This window comes from Haliotis asinina, chromosome 7 (genome assembly GCF_037392515.1).
Source record: "Haliotis asinina isolate JCU_RB_2024 chromosome 7, JCU_Hal_asi_v2, whole genome shotgun sequence".
In the NCBI taxonomy this organism is placed as follows: domain Eukaryota; kingdom Metazoa; phylum Mollusca; class Gastropoda; order Lepetellida; family Haliotidae; genus Haliotis; species Haliotis asinina.
In genome coordinates, this window is record NC_090286.1 from 13,864,550 (window position 1) to 13,884,827 (window position 20,278).

Sequence of the window (20,278 nt, forward strand, 5' to 3'; positions counted from 1 at the left end):
TGATTCTAAAGGATCCTCATTTATGTATGTATTATGTAGAATGATATATACAGTCAGTCAATGTATCTCTATGATTTGTAATCTTTCAAAAAAAATATTAATAATGAAAACTGTACAACAAAGACTAGCAAAACAGTTGTAAATGTAAGCCTTCAATAAAGTCTCTCGAAGAAATCACTCTAGTACCACACATGTTTATTTCATGATATCAACAAGATTTAGTAACTGCAAAAAGCCGTGTGAGAGTATGTATGTTACATCACTATGGAAAGGCGTTATATACACACACGAGAAAAGATGCTAGAAAACAGTCTTCACACAGTAATGGTAGCCTGTTTGAGAGGTGTGTATCTCTCAAAAGTATTACAAATGTCAAATTATGCATTCACATGGCAGTTTGTCAAAAACTATCACATTTTTTGTCACGCTCACACAAAAACACGAACAGGGTGTCAAACCCATACACTATGCATGTAAACATTTGGCATGAAGTGTGGTCAAAAGCAAAACATCATCAATAATGGGTTTTGATTGTTAAAAAAAATATCTTTAAATAACAAATAGTTTTGGAAAATTGTACATAATCTACATGTACTAGATAAATCCCCTATGAATTATCAATAGCGATAACCGAGTGAAACCAATAATTAGTCATAATATATACTCTAAATTCTCAAAAAGGGTCTGGGGTCAATATCACTTGAAACAGTCAGGATTTAAGTCTGTACAGAGTTACAGCAAACTTAAATAGTCGGCAATAGATATTTACATTCTGGCTATGTACAACATGCTGATAATTACCACATTGGTTTATGGAATTTCTGGGAAACTGGCATACGTATTATGAGCACTCTCTCAACGAAACAAGTCGTATGAAGTGTTCTACACGGTCATCTGTGACTGGCCTATTTACAGTGGACTATGTAAGTGAAGTATTCAGTAGTTCGTCTAGGTCTACAGTGAGACTTCTATCTGTGATCACGTGATCGGCGTCGCTTGGCAACTGGTTGTTCAGGGTGATCTGGAAGGAAAAGCAACAAGATCATTGCACACTGAATATTCAAATGTAACTAACTCAGAACAAACTGACATAACTCCTGTATAAGACAGGAGATACATGTATAATATTTATCATGTTTATCACAACTCCAACTGGGTTTCACACATTGCACCCATGTGGGGAATTGAACACAGGTCTTTGGTGTGACAAGCTAATGCTTTCACCAGTTGGCTACCCCATTCATCTCGTAACAACAGAAGCTGATGCAGTATCCCAAGAGTGTTTGAGTAAAGTTATTGGGATATTGGGACACAACGAAATGTGTCAACCAAGTCAGAGAGTCTGACTACCTGATCCCATTAGTCGCTTCTTACGACCAGCATGGGTTACTGTAGATCAATTTTAACACAGACCTTCATGGGTCAGTATAACAAGAGAAAAGGAGGTTTTTATGCAATTGTGAACAAGTGGTAAATCATACAAAACCTAACTATAAAGTATTTATTCTCATAAACACAAATGTCTTACTTTCACCTATTTTTGATAAGGTGATACGACATATGTGTTTACAAATCAAACAAAAACATCCATATTAGCAAAACAATATATGTACAAATTCTGATTAAGGTATCAGTTAAGCAGCTTTATATCTGATGTGATGTTGACTCTCATCGTTTTTTTCAGGAAATACTGTATATGGAACAACAGTTTGAATTACACTTTGTACTTAGCAAGTAATTAATAAATTCAGGCTAAGTGGATAGATCCTGAAGAATTTCCAAATTGTTTCCATGGGGAGACAATACACTAACAACAATTGAAAATGAAAATATGAGGCAACAGTGGAGCAATATGATGCAATGCATTCACATCTACAGCTGGGAACTGACACCTTGAGCTGCTTGAGACTATGCTAAAATTGTCTCCTGCAGGGTGTGAGTTTTCTAAAATATAACAATGGATGCAGACTATACGTAAAGCCCAAGGTATCTTTCAATGTAAATTAATGCAAATAAATTGACTGGCATAGAAGGAATAAATTCTCAATACTCTGACATTAAGGGAAGGTAGCATTGGAAAGAAAATGTTATAACTGACCCTTGGCGTAAAGATAGTTCCATCTACTTTCACCTAAAGTTGAATACACAACTATGTCAACATCTATATATTTTCACAGGCTAAACATGCAGCTGACATAACAGGAAGATACAACAGCAATGGTGTGGTTAGCAGTACCTTTACTAGCAGAAATCTCTACCTTTTTGTCGTGAGGATCTTGTTGACCTTTTCTGAGAGTCAGGAGATTCCTCTTTCTCCTTCTCAACTTTCTGGTCTTTGTTTTCAGTCATTGGTGCTGACTGGCTCCGGGTTCGTCCACGGATGATTGAAATGTCAAAAAAAGCTGAAGCAAGAAGGCACAATTTGAAAATATTTCATGTGAATTTTAAACAATTTATATCTTCATTTACAATATCCAACAATGGCCCAAAAAACTAAAAGGAATATTCTAGAAAGTATTTCATGTTTATCTCATAAACACTCTTAAGATAAGAGCCATTTTAGAAACGAAGCCATTTTACACATCTTATTCATATATTCTCAAAGAGAAATCAAGTTAATACTTACAGTAGGGCTGTGGCTTCTCAGTGCCAGCAACAGGCAAACTTTTGTTTCTTCTATTGGTGTTGCCCCTCTTTGTAGATAAGTCATCTTCCTTTGATGCACCTGTCCCATCAAGTTTCCTCTCCTGAGTTCCTTCCTTTGGGGACAGTTGCTGTTTGTCCAGATGGCCCAATTTCTCCTGCTGTTTGTCTGATGCAGGCTTATCATTCACTTCCTCTGTGTTCTTCATCTTCTCTTCACCATGAGGATGCCTCCTAGCTTCCCTTGTCCTGGGGCCAGAAACAGCTGAGTCTATTTTTGCTGATGATGCAGCATCTGAATTTTGATAGGCAATTATTGATTTTGCAGTTATTTCAGGAGCATCTGGTCTTGGAGCAGCATCTGTGTCATTTTCTTTGCCATCACTTTCACTGTGTGTTGACTTCCTTTTTCTTGTGATTCTCCTTGTTGGCATGGACTCTGGCTCTGGTTGCAAGACTGGAGGCTGGACAGTACTGAATTGACCCTTGGATTCAGTCTCCACACCCTCTACATCATCACTTGTCTTACTTACTTTGTCTTCTGCTAACATGTCTTCTTCTTTTGCTGTTGTCTCAGTCCTCATTGATTCAACTGATGGATTTAAGTTTGTTGCAGGTTTAATAAGTAATTCTGCCACCTTTTTTATGGGTTTTGCCTCTTGGTCATTTCCATCCTGTGGTCCTTCTACAGGTTCACTGGAAGGATTTCCCATTGGTGAGTCAATGGACAATTCATTGTCCTCATTCTTGTACTCTGTAATGGGTATGTCTGAGGTTTCAGTCTGTAGTGAAACAATTGGTTCAATTACTGGAGGAGTGTCAGAGATGTTAGCTGCCTCTGAACTGCATAGATCTTGAGTTTCATGTTTGGTATCCTTGGGAGAGCACTCTGCGATGGTAGCGTCTTGACTTAAGGCTGTGTCAACCTCTTTGACATCTTTGCTGATGTGTGTCCCTTCATTCATCTCAGCATCTTGTGGACATTGATCAACTGATTCAACATCTGCCCCATCAACAGATGACAATTTTGGCACATCTGAACTATCACTTGGATTTGGCTGTGTGTTGATGATGGGCGCATGAAGCTGCCTTTGAGCACTGCTAGCTACACCTACAGCATCACTACTACCCGCACTTTGCACCATGGAATGCTGAGAGAGATGCTGCCCATCAGCCAGGGACATACTTTCACCCTGATGCTGAGATTCTCCTGTAGTAGACGCTGCTTCAGACTGGACACAGTTCACAGGAAGAGGGACAGGACAGCTGCCCCCATTACTTGTACTGATTGGTTCTGTAGTTGTACTATTATGGCTTGCAGCACTGTCACTGAGATCAGATTGGGAGTGTGTTTTCTTCACATCACTTAAGTCAGACACATCATCTGCAGAAGCAGAAACAGGTTTTGCATATGAGGGATTAGCTTGTGACAAGGGTCCACTATGAGTATTGCACTTGTGGGACATAGACAAAGGCACTAACTGATCAGCCATGTTGGTCTGTTGATTATCTGACATCACTGCAGAGTCTGTCAGTTCTGGATGCTGACTAGGAGGGATGCCATCAACAACATTTGCTTGAGAAGCTGCTACTGCATTACTATCAAACAGCTGGTTTTCTGACGAGGATGAATATGTGCCGTGAGGTGTGGAATGCTGTTGGGGGCTGGAGTAGAAGTTCCTGTCTGCTACTGATGATTGTTGGTTAACAGAGCCAGCCATATGAGATCCTGATTGCCCATCAACGGACATAAAAGTTTGTGACACAGATGCTGATACTGGCATGCCAGTAGTACAGTTTACTGAGACAGCACCTCCACTCAAAGTGTTCTGCTGTAGGTTGGGCAAGTTGGATGGCATACTTGATGCTAATGCTGCCTGACTTGTGGGAATACCACCATTTGGACTGCTTTTCGGAACACTCGCTCCAGGCGATCGTGCACCATGAGCAGCCCGTGGGGACTTTTCCCCATTTGGTCCTTGCTTTGATCCACTTGCACCAGGAGACTTACACGCTCGCATTTGAGGTAGATCTCCCAAAGGTTTAACTAATCTCTGAATAGATTCAGTCAATCGTCTTGGAAGCGGCAAACCTGGTGCATATATGTGGTTAAGCATGTTCACATTCACAGGAGAGGATCTTTTGGAGTACTTGCTGGTGATATTGGATCCTTTTAGTCCATCTGGAGGATGACCACCTTTTAACTGCATGCCTCTAGCACTTGTCTGCATCCCATCAATGTCAGCAATACCTGGGAAAAATTTCTCTGCTGCACTTTTTGGAGATGAAGCTTGACACTTTCCATCAATGTTTGTTAAACACTGCCCTAGCCCGCCAGGGGAGTGAGGCTCTAGCCTCCCGCTCTGAGCATAACTTTGACTTAGCTCATGCAGATCACTTGTATCTGTATCACATACACTGCTTACAGGCTGGGAGGTTAGCCCAGGAAGGTTCAACCACTCAGGGCTATTAGTATTGCACTGAAAATTGGACGTTCTATCTGTGATGTCTCCTGTGGAAAGGGAATTTGGAGGTGTTTGAGTCTTAAGAGTGTCAGCACTGAAAGGTGGGTGGTCACTGACTTGGTCTGCATCCGGCTGGGATGTTGGAGGACTGGAGGTTTGCAATTCACCATCAGTTGATGACAGCCCTAAAGAAAACAAATGACTTATATAGAAGATAAATACACAAAAATATGCGTTTGTGACAATAACAAAGCTTTCACCCTAAAATCAGATCAGATTCACATACATTCAGTGCCACTAACTGACAACAATTTGTACAAGTTGGTGACAATGATAAAGGCCAATATTAAAAATAGATGACATACGATACATTATTTCCACACTAATTTGCTACAACTGGTCCTGAAAACACCTTTCTTTACAAATAAAACATATTCAATAATTCATGACTTTAGAATACTAGCCATATATCTACTATGCCATGTGATCAACACCCTTTTAATAGTCACGACTGACACAGACACAATCAACATGATTTTATATGAACTTCAATATGAAGGATTCTTCCTTGTTGAAAAACCAAGCTGTCTGAATGACTGCAGCATTTCCTGAAGCTGTAATTAGTATTTTTCTTTCTTGATTTTGAAAACTCAGTGGCAGGCATTTGAATACAAGCAATGTACAACACTGGTAGGGAGAATCAGATGCAACCAAGCATAGCAAGAGCAACAGCTTGGTTGTTTACATCTAATACAGGACAAATTTTATGGATAGCAACTTCTTGAGTATATTTTCAAGACGTTTCGGGGATTATCCCAGCCCCCTCATCAGGCTGAGCTGAGCTGAACAGTAAGGCTTAACTGTTAACTCTTAACCCCCTCGTCAGGCAATATAAACGCTCTTGTCACAAGTTCTTTTCATATCACACATTAACACATATAAACTTTCGAAGATAAGGCTAACTGTTTCAGAACATGTTACATTACGACTCATGAAGATTCAGATTAAAATTCATCTTCGGGCTTACTGAGAGGTGACTAATGGCAACGGATGGTCAGGCTACCTGACTTGGTTGACACATCATCGTATCCCATTATCCCAACTGCAAAGATCTATGCTCATGCTGTCAACCACTGGATTGTCTGGTCCAGATGCAGTTATTTACAGACTGCCACATATAGCTGGAATATTTCTGACAGCAGAGTAAAACCAAACTCACATCATAAGGACATGTCACTTTATACAATGGTTAAAGCATGTAATGACAAACGTCTTAGATGTCTACTACTTTGGTGAAGCCATTGGTCACATTTAGAAAGTCAGGTTGAATCTGGATTTTGAACCCAACACACAGTAAACCCAACAAGTGGTGAGTAATGAGTAGTGCTGCATTTAATGTATGTATTAATTAGAATGAAGAAGATGATAGATAAACAACTACTGAAGACCACCATGCATGTGTGCTATTGCTGACAAAGAAACCCTCTGGTAGTAGGGAATATGAACAACAACGTAAAAAACTGCAAAATTCTCTTTTGTAGACATATTCACGTTGCAGGTGATAAATATTCTCATTAGTTTTAATCATATCGTCTTGACCAGGGTAAGTGTTGGTAGTCACATTTAGCAGAGCATGGGTCTCTGACAAGGCCAACAGAAACTCTAATACTAGTGCATGGTCTGTTAGCACTAATGCATTATGTAAAGTACTACCAAGGCATCTACAGAACTTAACTAAAACAACCAATCTGCATATAAATAATCACAAAGAAATATCTGATACACATAAAACAGTTTCTCATTACAACATTAAATCAAACATGATTTACTGTGTCCTAAAAAGACCTCAGAAATCTGAGCAAGGGCATGATAGTGTATCCATGCACACAAGACATTATCATAACTGTAAAGGATGAGTGAGTTTAGTTTAATTTTAATACGCACTCCACAACATTCCAGCTATATGCGGCAGTCAGTAAATAGTCTCAGCAGATTTATGTAGAGATACGTAAATTCTGTGTAAAACACCACATAATTCAATATATACTGCTGATCAATTCTCCTTGATTAGAGCTCCTAGCTATCATTTCTTAGAATTTTAATGTCACTGCAAAATGCATTTTACACTTGTACATGCCAGATTCTTTTGAAGTTATACCTTTCAGATAGAAGGTATATTTGCAAGAACACATTTATCATCTTGATTAGTTAGTAACCTATTTGGTAGACTGTTTCAGATATCAACCTAATACTACTACTACTTGTTGATGGCAGCATATATCATGCATCATAACAAAGATAAGTGAGTGAGTGAACTTTTATGCATCCCCAGCAATATTCCAGCAACATTGCAGAGGTTTGTAAATATTAAAGTCTGGACCAGACAATCCAGTGATCAACAGCACGAGCATTAATCTGCACAAATGGGAACCAACACGTAAACCAAGTCAGCAATCCTGACCATCCAATCCAGTTAGTCACCTCTTACAACAGGCATAGTCGCCTTTTATGTCAAGCATGGGTTGCTGAAGACCTAGTCTACCCTGTACATTCACAGGTACTAGATACATAATACAGGTTATTACTGGTGTACTTGTTCTGTGGAAATATTTCCTTGAGACAAATGTCAAGAATTGTTATGTGTATCCTGTGTGGTATCACAACCTTATTATCATGACAGGTTAAAGCCAGGATTATGTCACCAAATATTAAAAGCATGAGAGTTGTTAGAATGAGGTTGAGGTCTGCCAACCTCCACACTCAGTGGAAAAAGATGTAGATGCACAAAACAAACTAGGTTGTCAAAATCCAGTAAATTTAAGATTTTCTGACAGGTTTCAGATTCCTAAGGTGCTGGTTCCAGTTTTAACATGACAAGGTATTTTTTGCCCTCTTTCACCACATTAAAGAAAACAATTCCTAAATGTTCCAATATGTGTTCTTTCCATTTAAAAAAAATAAAATAAAAAAGCCTCTCTTTTAGTCTCACAACTGGTGAACACACAAGGGCTTGTATTACTAAAAACTGCCATCAAGGTAAATATTGTTCCCAAAGGGGTCTTAGCACTAAATAAAAGGAAAAGGGTGTGACAACTGACAAGGTCATCTTGCCTTATCTCATATTCATGTAAAATAAATTATTTTTATAATACTACCCACTTCCAGGTAATTGCCAGAAGCTTAATCACAAACAATCATACTATGCCATAATATGACGCATGCAGTGCACAATTTTAAAACCGTTCACTTAGTTGCTTTTGACAGTTTCATGTTTTTTCTATTTGTGAGCCTAGATCCCACATCCTTGTGAATGGATACAGTGCTTTATACAGTTATCATTCATTCATTTAATCATTCACTCATTCCTGCTGGCCACAGATTGGCTATAAATATTATGTGTCCCATCAGATCCCTGGCTATTTTTGGTGGAGAGTAGGTCAAGGCCACAGTCAGGTATGGTGGCTGGCATGACACAGGCTTGTTAACGATGAATATGTATATGTAAGCTCACTATAGGAGCTAGGTGCAACTTTCTTCAAAAGAATACTTATTATTGTGCTGAAAGATACATCCTTCCTGCGTCACATGTATGCACAATACATTGAACAAAACATTCTGTGGGACAGCAGTGCAAATTCTGTGCTTGGATTTTGGCTGAGAATATGAAAAACACAATTAATCAAGCTTTTTATCCTATCCCAAAACTATTGCTTTGCTTGTTGAAAATATATCTATTTGTTTTATAGTTTCATACACAGACACCATGGTTGAATTAGTTTTGACCTTGTTACACCCCTTACCTTTACACAGAAGTAAGACCCTGTCAGTGACCTTGACCAACAAATAAATATTACCAGCTGAAGTACTCTTGTCTATGAAATTAGAGAAATAATCTAGTTCAGATTTTGTCTCAGAAAAACATTAGATTTTGTCTCAGTGAGTGAGTGAGTGAGTTAGTGAGTGAGTGAGTTTAATTTTACGCCGCACTGAGCAATATCCCAGCTATATGGTGGCGGTCTGGACGAATAATCGAATCTGGACCAGACAATCCAGTGATCAACAACATGAGCATCGATCTGTGCAATTGGGAAACCGATGACATGTGTCAACAAAGTCAACGAGCCTAACCACCCGATCCCATTAGTCACCTCTTACGAAAAGCATAGTCGCCTTTTGTGGCAAGCAAGATTTTGTCTCAGAAAAACATAACCAAGTGCAAAAAGTTGAAAAAACGTAACTGGATGCCTGGCTATTCATATTTCTCTGCAAGGAAACATATTAGTCAACTCAGAATTTCAAAGCACACACACACTATACGCACCTTTTGAGTAGGAGAGTTCATTTGAGTTATGAGGATTCCCAATGTCTGCAACAGTCTTTGACTTGGTAGGTGATGAAGAATGCCTATCCAAGTTTTTGTGAACTGAACCATCAGGCAACAAGGGACCATTTTTTAACTTACCAATCCGAGAAGTCATTAACAGTTCATAGTCAGGTATATGTTTATGACCAGCAAGTGGTTTGGAGTCTTTGGTTGACCATTGCAGCACTGTAACTTGATTGTTTGGGTGGAGATCGCTAGGAGTTTGACCATACATTAGGTTCGTATGGTTCTTGATTTGCCCTAAAGAAGCCACTTTTTCGGTTGTAAATGGCATATGTGAAGAGTCACTTTTGTCCTTATGTTGTTGTGGCATGTGGTCATTGTCCATCACATACCCAACAGTCATCTGCTTTGACTCAGGTTTACAGTCTAACAGTTTCTGCGTTTTGGACAATTCCTCCGAGTCAGCAGGGTGAGTCGATCGAAACTCGCTGTCCCCAGGTTCAGAAGGAGTGTCATCAGATCGCTCAGACGAGCTCCCAACCCCCGAGTCATGGTTATACACTTTGCCAGACCCTGAGTCCAGGAAAGAACCAGCGGAGGTAGGGTTATCAGCTGTAATATCACCTATTATGCCACTGTGGTTTGAATTGTCATCTCCTTCAGATGGCATCTTGTTTTCTGGACTTGCAGACATACAATTGGAATCTGTGGTTCTGGTGGAAGGGGAATTGAGCAATGAAACAGAGTCAACTTTAGCACTAGCCTTTGCACTTTGGGCCACAGTGAGTACAACCTCACTGGCTGCAGGAGTACACTGCAACACACTGTCCACAGCTAATGGGGACTTGCTGTCACTATTATGCAGCTCTGCCGAACGAGACACACTTTGTGCTGGTTGGGCCTGTTGCTTTGCTGAAGTCTCCAACAAAGGCTGCCCAAGAGGTCCACTTGGGTATGGTGGAGAGGAGGCCTTTCCAGATGCCAGACTGGCTACTGAAGGCCCCGCTGAGTTCAATATTCCCATACCAATTGTAACATTAGCTTGAGACTCAGTTGGGCTTGGCATTGCTGTACTGGACAAGGATGCGGACACACTGACAGCTGTGGATGCACACTGACTAGACTGCTGGGCTTCTGCATAGATCTGTTGTGGTACATTAGCACTATGTGCTGCTGCTGTTGTTGCTGCTGCTGTTGCTGCTGCTGCTTCTGCACTAGCTGCAGCAACCTCTGCACTTTCTGGTGACCTCTCAGATGGTTGGCAATGCTCTCTTTCAACTGTCCTTTTAGAAACACCAAACACATCACCACTTCCTGCAACAGGCACCTGACCCGTCATGACAGCCAGGGCCTGCACATCCTCACTTGTAACTGTAGCACTTTTCTTGTTTACATGCTTCTTACCCCTGTTCAGAAATACATCATGCACATTCTCTCGAATGGGTTTAGAAGCAGATTTCACGCGTTGAGCTTTGTTTTTCACTTGTGTAACACCACCACTTAATTTTGCACTTTTAACAGGGCTCCTATCCATAGGTTCTAACTGTCCTGTGTAAGGGTTAATGATTTTTCCTGCAGTAATTTCGGGTGGAAAAGGATCTGGCTGTTCATGAACAAAACCTTTCTCCTCTATTAAATTTGGTATAGATGGCTCAGATAAAGAGTCTACACCGAGAGGCAAACCCTCGGATGGTGGTTGGGTACCAGACCCAACACTTTCATTAGGATTTAGTCTATTTTCAATGTTAAGAGGTGAGATGTTTAACTGAGAGGGGCTCCCCAACACAGGAGCTATAGAGGTTGGAGTAAGCCTCTGATTGGGATTCAATGAGACATTAGGGTCAGCAGGATGACCTGCGTTGGTCGAGTCCATTGAGCTCTCAACACGGTCATTGGAGAGCATTGTTGCTGCATCCAGAGCTGGATTCAGAACACTCTGTATAGGTACTTCTCCATCAGAAGGTACAGCAGAAGCCTTTGTAGCTTCCTTAGACTTTCTTGGACGTCTTCTCTTCTTGGCTGGAGGACCCCCCTCCTGTGGTGGCAGCATCTTGCTGCCAGGCAGGTTGTTAAATCCAGCCACCAAGGGTTCAGTCTGCAACAAATTCACCAGCAAGGGGCTGGAAACACTCACAGCTTTGCCTGGTCTTGGGATGTTATTCACAGTGCTTACACCTGGGTATGGTGGTGGAGGTGGGAGTCTAACATGATTCATGCTGCCCATACTAGATGGGGCAGTCGGTATTCCAGGTGGAAGGCCAGGGGGAGAAGGGTATTTGAGGCCTGGCTGGTGGACTGGGCTCCTGCTTGCACTAGGAGATGTTGGATAATTTGCACTTGGTGATGCTGGATATCCTGTAGGGCTCCTCCCTGGTGGAAAGTTATACACTGGTGTTTGGCTGGTGACTGTTGCCGTGGTACCAGGAGATGTACTAATAACATTGTTCGCCCGGAATGGGATCGGCTCACTCGATGTTGCAACCACATTTGGAGATTTAAACACACCATTACCTGGTCCTGGCTGCGATTGGTTTATGATAGTATCAAACAAAGAGGTCCCTTGCCTCAAGTAATCAGCAATATTCTTTCGAGTCACTTCAACATTGCTTGGTCCAGGAGAGTTTAATTCATCAGAACTTTGTAACCCAGTATCAAACACAGACACAGCTGGCTGCCCTGACCTAACCTCGGCTGTGCGTAGAATAAGCTCTGTTCTCTCATTATTACGTCCCGCGATAGTAAGAGAAACAACTTGATCACCCTGAATCTGAACAGCCAAGACACCAAGCTCACGCAGTGCTGCATTGCCTTGCTGTGCTAGCTGCTTGAGTCTTAAAGCTGCCTCTTTTGGTATGTTGAAAGTCACTCGTACACTATTCCATGGTTCAACCTTCTTAAGGATAAGCTTGTGCATATCTGAAAGAGAGAGCAACAGGTGACACACTGTTGGTCTTGACAGCACAACAGGAAGTATGAGAGTCAAGCCTTGACAAGTGGAAGATGTTTATCATGGTAGACGTACAGAAGATCTTTCAAGCTTAACTGCTATCATCTGACATTGTAATATATGTTTAGATGGGAAAAACGACAGACCTTTGACTGAACATAGAATGCAAACTGATCAACGACAGAATTTATCATACCCGTCAGCAGGAGATCTTTCAAGCTCCGCCGGAACTTCTCCAGGCGACTGTGAAGCTGTGGATCATCAAAGTCCCCTTCACAGGTCAGCACTGTCTCGATGTAGTCCTCCTGCGGACCCATCTCCAACATCCATTGAACACCCACCTGTAACATTACCACATCAATCATTACAACCAGAGCAAATGTTAACATATTCTCACAGCAATTTTAGAGAGAACCTTCCAATAGTTTAGTGTACCCGGTAAGTGAAAATTCTTTTTTGCATACAAATGTGAAAAATATCGCTGGGGTTCTTTTTTTCTTAGACAGGTTAAAGAAAGAACACTTTGACAGACATGAAAACTAAAATGAGCAAAAAATGGTGAAAACATTCCACCCTATATCACAGCCAATTTTATCAATCCAAGACATAGGTGTGGCCAAAATCAAAAGTTGACTTGCATCACACATAAAAGTATATGATATAAGAATCTTACTAAATTGACAGAAAAATTGTTGAACTCAACACAAATGGCCTCGGAACATGTTTTTGTGCCTAAAACCCCTATCTTACACAACCCACAGGACTGAGATGGAATGTATCGGATATGACTAATGTTAGTCGTGTGTGATGTGTGCTGTGCTCTTCCACACGCTACCTCAAATTGCAGTTTGTTGTGCAGTAATGCATCTAATACAAGTTACCTACTGGTAACTTGAACCAGAACTAACATGATAATGGATTATCATTAATCAAACGTAAGGGTTTATTAAGATTTAAAACAATAGATGTACATGTTTTTGCAGTTTGAAACACTGAATTAAGAATATGATGAAAGTGACTCATTTACGACATTATGACGTACTGGAAATGGCAAGACAAAAGAAAAGAAAGTTCTACAGCATAAGACTAACATGGGTACCCAGTGAGATAAAAGTCATCTGACTATAACCTACTAGTGCCTAACAGGCAGCTTGGGTTATCCGGGGTAATAATGATGATCAGTGTGATAGCACTTTCAGCATACTTTGTTGCATAGAGATTAGCGCATTATAAGACTTTTCATTATAATTATTATTGTTATTAGTATGTTTTACAGATTAAGATTGATATACAGCAGAGAGGGTTTGGGTGATCCTGGCACAGTCAGGCTGGTAAGGCTCATCATCAGCTCAGGGCCCTCGCCCACTCTACACGCAGCCCAGACAGCGAATGAGACTTCTCCCAGGAAACACTGCCTAGTCGAACCCACCAAGAACTTTCCGGAGAATATGGAGGCTCCCCAACACTGCAGCCTTCTGCATTACCCAGATTGTCAGAAGGGCTGTGCTAACGGTGGAGATCCCGGGCACTCTCCTGATCTGCGCCAAGAGGTCAGGAGGTACCAAACCAAGGGCAAAAAGAACAATGGGGAGCCTGACGACAGTGTACTTGGGATGCAGGCGAGACATTTGAAAGGCGAAGTCTGCATATTTATCATGCTTTTCCTGAATCTTGCCAATCATGCTGCTGTCAAAAGGGACAGAAAATTCAATGATATAAATAATTTCATTAGTTTTATCAAAAAGGACAAGATCAGGTTTGTTGGCAGGAATTCATCTCAGGCTCTATATTAGCCTATTCCAGAGAAGCTTAAAAGCATTTATTTTTATTATTGTTGTTGTTATAATTATTAACATTCTATCCATATTTCAGATGAAAATGAGTCCCTTCATAACAATTAAAGAATTCGGTAGAACCTAACTGACCTTTGATATATGCATATGTAAGATTGCAACCACCAACTTCATTGCTTCAAGAACCTATCAGGAATTTAATGACTTCTATCAATCAACACCATGCTATTATTGCAACACAGTTACTTTTTAACATGTCCAGACTTAAAAGGGGTTATGGGTAGTCAGATTTACTGCTTTCAAGTTTGGAAATAACTTTTACCATTTGGTTCATACCAAGAGCTACGTTCAATTTCATACACAGAAAAAAGGCAAACACTTTAGTGAGTCACTTTACCTTTTGGCACAAGATGCATGAGTGTAACACCATGTTGTTGGCTGTTCAGTCATATTAAAGTACTCCCTTGTATGACTACTTCAATTTTTCATATGTTCATATGATGGCTTCTTAGAAAGAAGCACAAATAAATGATATGAAATTATGAAATTTAAACTTTGGTCATAAGATACACAGAGCATATGCACAAAAATGTTTTGGTGACATTTTTGGTTGAAAGGTAAGTTAACCTTGATTCATTTCATTAGTATGGACATCACACATTTCATCTGACTGGACAACAGGCCTTGGTGAAGTTGCTCAAATATTTCAAAATCAATGTTTTGATAGTAAATATGCACTTTCACATATATCCTTACACAAGACCACACTCAGTAATGAAACGATATTAGTTAATAGTAATTAAGAACTGAGTGGCATCGTGTATTGGAATCTCTCTCTTACTCACTCACTCTCTCTCACACACACAGACACACACAGACACAGACACAGACACAGACAAACAGACACACACACACACACACAGAGAGACACAGACACACACACTTTTAACTTGAGAAAATGTATTATGTTGTGAGCGATAATGTATGGATTTCTGAAATACACAAGGGCCTATGGACAGGAAATGCAGTGCCTGGGGAAATATAGTATAGTCAAGAGTAGCTCCCCTTGGACAAAAAGCAATTTGTCTTGCTGTCCTGAAAACCGATGTGTTTTTTTCAAAAAAGGTAAGTAGAAAAAGTAAAGTGCAAGCAACTACACATCCTTTCATCTACTACATGCTATTTAATCCCTGGTTTATAGAAGTCATATTGTCTTTAGTCACCAAAACTAAGCACTGATCTTGTGATGTAACATACCAATATAAAGTTACTGATGCAACTAACAAACTTTTTAAGTGCATAGGTGCCATTTGTGAGATGAGAATTTGGTTAGATAACACAACAAAAGAATGGTATTACATACCAAATAGTTTTCATTCTTATGTATTTGGGGATGGTAAATCTGGCACAATGGTTCATCTTCCAAAATCTTGCCATCCAAAAACACATTGTCATGAGAACTTGCTGATTTACCACTGATGTAATTTTCTAATTTTCCCCAAAAGGTATCAAGCCAGGGACATGTTTAGGATGATCATGTGATAACTAGATCCATGCAGGTCTGAAATTCCTACAAGACTTAGCACATCATGAATGCTGTTTGCACAGGTATAATATTGGATTATATAGCTCTTAATAGCTATTTACTGGTGACTATGCACTGGTCATATGTCAATGAATTGTTGATGCATCACAGATGGAGTCACACCAGCCTTATATGGTATTAAAGAGTGAGTGAATTTAATTTTACGCTGCACTCAGCAACACTCAGAGAGTCTGACCATCTGATCCCATTTGTCATCTCTTATGACAAGCATAGTCGCCTTTTGTGGCAATGGTATTAAAGAGAATAACATTCAATAAAAATATAATTCCAAGGATTCCAGTCAATATCTCTTGAAGTTTTCCACTCAGAAACAAAAAGGTAATCATGATCAACATACTGGTGCACAAATAGTCAGCCATATAATGATCAACACTGGGCCTACTTATGTAATGGACAGGATTTTTATGTTAAATATGACTTATCATTAATTCTCTAACTTCGTAAGGAATTGTATACACTATTGAACAATAAACTGCAAATTGCAATACTAACTTTACCAGAAAAAAAAGGCTTAACCTAATATCTAAACTTAAATTGGAGAGAAAGCATATGGTATAATATCTACAGTGGCTCATTTGTTATCAGCAGCAATGTTTCCACTCGGGATACTCAACAGGCTTAGCACTGTTTGCATCAAAACATTACCCCAGACATGAATTGGTTTGGCTAGAAAAAGGTCAAATACATGAGATTTTCTCAACATTGTATAAGATTCTGAAAAGAAATTGGGAAAACCCATTTTCCCAAAAGAGTGATCAATTCATATGTAATTCCATTATTTACTTCCACAAAATTCCACAAACAAGATTGTCAACACAACACAGATAACACTTTGTACTGTAAAGAGCATGACAAGTACATCATGTCGATATCATGTAAGAATTCAAAACATTCCTGTATTACTTTGGATAGAATTTTTATATGTTGTCAGCAGTTTGCCTCACTGAACCACTACAATGTTGCTTCTCACCTGACAGTAAGTGGTATTATACATGAAACTGGCAACTTTCCTTTCTGCATTTTACCTGTATTGGGATGAGCATTTGTTGAATTTCATAATAAAAATAACATGCGTAAATTGGATTTTCAAACCATAAAGCATGAACCTATGACATATCATTCATTCATATAGAATCACTATTGATGACAAAATATTAACATCACAAAAAAGACAGCACTGACCTATATATGAGTTTTCATTAAAGTACTTTCGAAACATTGTCATGAGATGATAGCCAGGGTAGAAGGAATCAAATATCAGGACTTACCCAAACAAACCCTATTCTCCACAGTAGTAAACATTTATTCATGATAATTCAGAAATATGCAAGTGTATGCAGCAAAATTTAGTTATGACAAATTGTCAACACATCTGGGACATACACTAATAAACAAATACTAAAATATTTCAAACTTACTCTGGTAATCCAGACACATTCATAAAATGAGCAAAACACTTTTGCCACTATTACGCCAGTGAATGTTGAAATATGGACCCCTAAGCTGCATACTTCCTGTCAGGCAGTTGTATATTTCATGACCCTAAGACTGCATTACCTGGTCGTGGGTAGTTGTAAGAAAATTTCACCCAAGAAATCAAATATGTTAAATGTTATTTCACAAATAAAACTAAAGCCCCAAAACGTTTTGAGGATTACCATCATGACCTCTACACCAGTGACACAGTAAGCTGCACTTTCAATTGCCTAAGACTGAACAAATTAGCATTACTTTCCCCTGAGCTGACCTCGATCTTCGCTTTTTCAAAATAACTTCTGTTGTACTGTTGTTACTAGAATTTCCGAAAGCGGTGATGAAACGTCAAAATTCAGGCCCATGACCTGGATAAAAAGCCATTTTTCTTGACATGAAATATCCAATGTAAACAATCTTTGCAGGTAGAAAATGAGAACACCAAGTTTATAAGGTAATGAACGAACACAATATTGGAATGTAAACTGTACCGTTCACAAAAAATCTCAGTTAAGTTCAACGCCAGAGAATTCTAAAGGGGGTGACAAGCATTCGGCTTTCCTACGCTTCGATATTTTGAGGTGGGGACGTGCTCAATTTACACTGGTTACGGACTTCACCATGCGGCGAATTTCACCGGCATGGATCGATCGGAGATGCATTAGAAAACAGACGGCAATTTTAAAATAAATGCAGTTTAGACACATAGAATTTGTTGCAGTCTGAAAATATGAAGAAATTACTCAATTTGGTAGGTATATAGAAGCGATTTTCCTCTCGTCCTCGCTGGCAAATCGAAAATCGGGTCTGCAAAACCCCTCGGAAACGATTAAAGTTCGATGAATAAATCGTATCTTGGGGTACTGAATTGGTGTCAAGGTTGCAAATGAAGGTTTAATTGACTTTGCTTGTTTGTCGCTGGGATCATCTTTACCTGCAAAGGTGTCAAATCTGTCCTAGAAATGTCCCTCTATCACGAATGCCATGGAACAATAACAAGTGCCGCCATTTGCATTGGTATCAAAACGCATGCGCAATTGGCTGCGGAATTCTGGGAGAGAAACTAGCCGAAGATGGCGTGCAGAGCGGGAACGCTCGACAAGTTCAAGATCTGTAAACATGCTGAACAAATAAAACGACAGCATTATTAAACTAATTTTCCACATCATTACTTCGGCCAAATGTACAATCACAATGAATTTTAACGCCAAGAACCAAATCGGATAGTAAAAGTGTCTTACGGGTCTTAATATTGTGAAAATATTGAGATGTGCAACATGAGAGGCACTTATGAGGCCAATAGAGAGGTCAGCTGAGAGACAGTATGGCGGTGCCCGGCGAGGTAGCAGAACCTTCTATCCAACCGGTTCGTACCCGTATCAACCCCAACTCCCCACCCCTGGAGATTCTATCTACCCCGTCACTAACACAATGCACAGCAGTTGTCATGCAAAATAATACATTGCACGACACGCAGTGATTAATTAAGATAATGCAGTTAAATAATCGGGCTCTTACAGCGACAAAATACCTTATCAGGCTATTATTTTACACAATAAATGTATTTGGAGAACCTGGCACACATTTGAGAGTATTTCTCAGCTGTAAAAAGTATTGGTGTATTTTTCAGGTAAAGTTGATTTGTTACCAACTAGATCTAGAAATTTTAAAGACATTTATCTTCGAATCACATATTTTTGGACATAAACTTTGTTTTGGTGCAGTGTTTCTCGGTCACTCAGCCAACTCTATCTCTCGAATGGTGGCTTACGTTTTCGGTAAAATTTTTTTGTTTTAAACAGTTAGTTAAACATGTTTTGTGATCGTTCATGTGAATAAACAGACAACGAATGTAGGGCTACCTGTCTTACAGCTGCCCACACCACCCCCCACCACCCATCCCCCCACCCCACATCCACACACGCACGCACACGCGCGAGCGCTCGCTCTCTCTCTCTCTCTCTCTCTCACACACACACACACGCACACACACACACACACACACACACACACACACCTTGTCCTGAAAGTTTATTAATGAACATTGAAATTCTCGCAAAAACGGGTGAAAACGAAATGTGCTCTCCTTTCTAAAAAAAATAACATGCACCTCGATCCTTTCTCAAAGAAGCTGTATCCGCCTCTGATACTGACTCCTATTAATGATTTCAATGGTTCTGCGCATAGCATCGACCGCAAGGATATTTAGCAGTGCCTGCGTTGGTTAACATACAACTGATACCATTTTCAGGCTAAACGAACTAGCGACCATATGTATACTGTATAGATACTAGTATGCCAGAGCGGAGGTTGTGCGTGTTGAGGTGATCGATCGGCTCCGCGTTCACACTGGAACACCTTGCAACCTCCACATAAATATCTCCAGGTGAGAATTCCGGGTAATTAATTAATATGATCTGACAGATACAGATAATATGAACTCTGGTTATTATGAGCAAAATTGGATGAGCATATAACAACTAGTAATTGTTTAAAGTTTCAAATATTTCGTAAGGGCGAAATAAAACATAATTTTTAAAATGTGGAATCTTGGCATTTGAATTGTTTTGCTGTATACACTTTATAACAGCAACTTTAGTTGCTTCGAACTTATATAAAATATCACTACGTTAATTTCATTCAGACAAAAAGGTCGTAAATATCATGTTAACACAAACGTACTAATGATGCAATAATTAAACATCAGTTAACCAGCTTGGAAATTTGTCGTTTATATGCTGTCACTAGTTCAAAATTTCTTTAAGAAACATAATCGCACGAAAGTAAAGGAATTTGTCCATGCATGCCTCTGTCCGACAAGTTTACACGTGCAATATGCAGAGTAGACACTTCTTTCGGTCACTGCACATACAGTATGCATGGAGTACTCTACAGCAATGCAACAAAATGTGTCGATAACGTCGTAAGAAGTGGATACTCCCCGCCACAGATATTCCACCATTTCCAGGTCACACATATTCCACATTTCAATACGGTTTCGGGTAGAACGGACGAAGAACAAAA

General features: G+C 39.7%; 1 protein-coding gene across 2 annotated transcripts; it reads right to left on the reverse strand.

The window, feature by feature from the left end:
- LOC137290937 (uncharacterized) lies at positions 1 to 18,312 on the reverse strand. Of its 2 annotated transcripts, none has more exons than XM_067822150.1 (6): positions 18,189 to 18,312; positions 12,579 to 12,723; positions 9,430 to 12,351; positions 2,627 to 5,293; positions 2,259 to 2,402; positions 1 to 1,021 (listed from the first exon to the last, which is right to left on the reverse strand). In XM_067822150.1, the coding sequence occupies exons 2-6, from the start codon at positions 12,706 to 12,708 to the stop codon at positions 969 to 971; spliced, it is 5,916 nt and encodes a 1,971-aa protein (XP_067678251.1). In that variant the 5' UTR covers positions 12,709 to 12,723; positions 18,189 to 18,312; the 3' UTR covers positions 1 to 968. The 2 variants fall into 2 exon arrangements, with proteins under 2 accessions (XP_067678251.1, XP_067678252.1); XM_067822151.1 differs by having other exon boundaries at positions 944 to 1,021; positions 2,237 to 2,402; positions 18,189 to 18,288.
- Between the last annotated feature and the right edge of the window lie 1,966 nt (positions 18,313 to 20,278).

Coding starts and splice junctions, on each gene's coding strand:
- LOC137290937 (XM_067822150.1), bottom strand. CDS start 12,708: ATGTTGGAGATGGGTCCGCAGGAGGACTACATCGAGACAGTGCTGACC. Junction 12,352..12,578: donor GAAAGATCTCCTGCTGACGG/GTATGATAAATT, acceptor TCTCTCTTTCAG/ATATGCACAAGCTTATCCTT. Junction 2,403..2,626: donor TGAGAAGCCACAGCCCTACT/GTAAGTATTAAC, acceptor TTCTTGCTTCAG/CTTTTTTTGACATTTCAATC.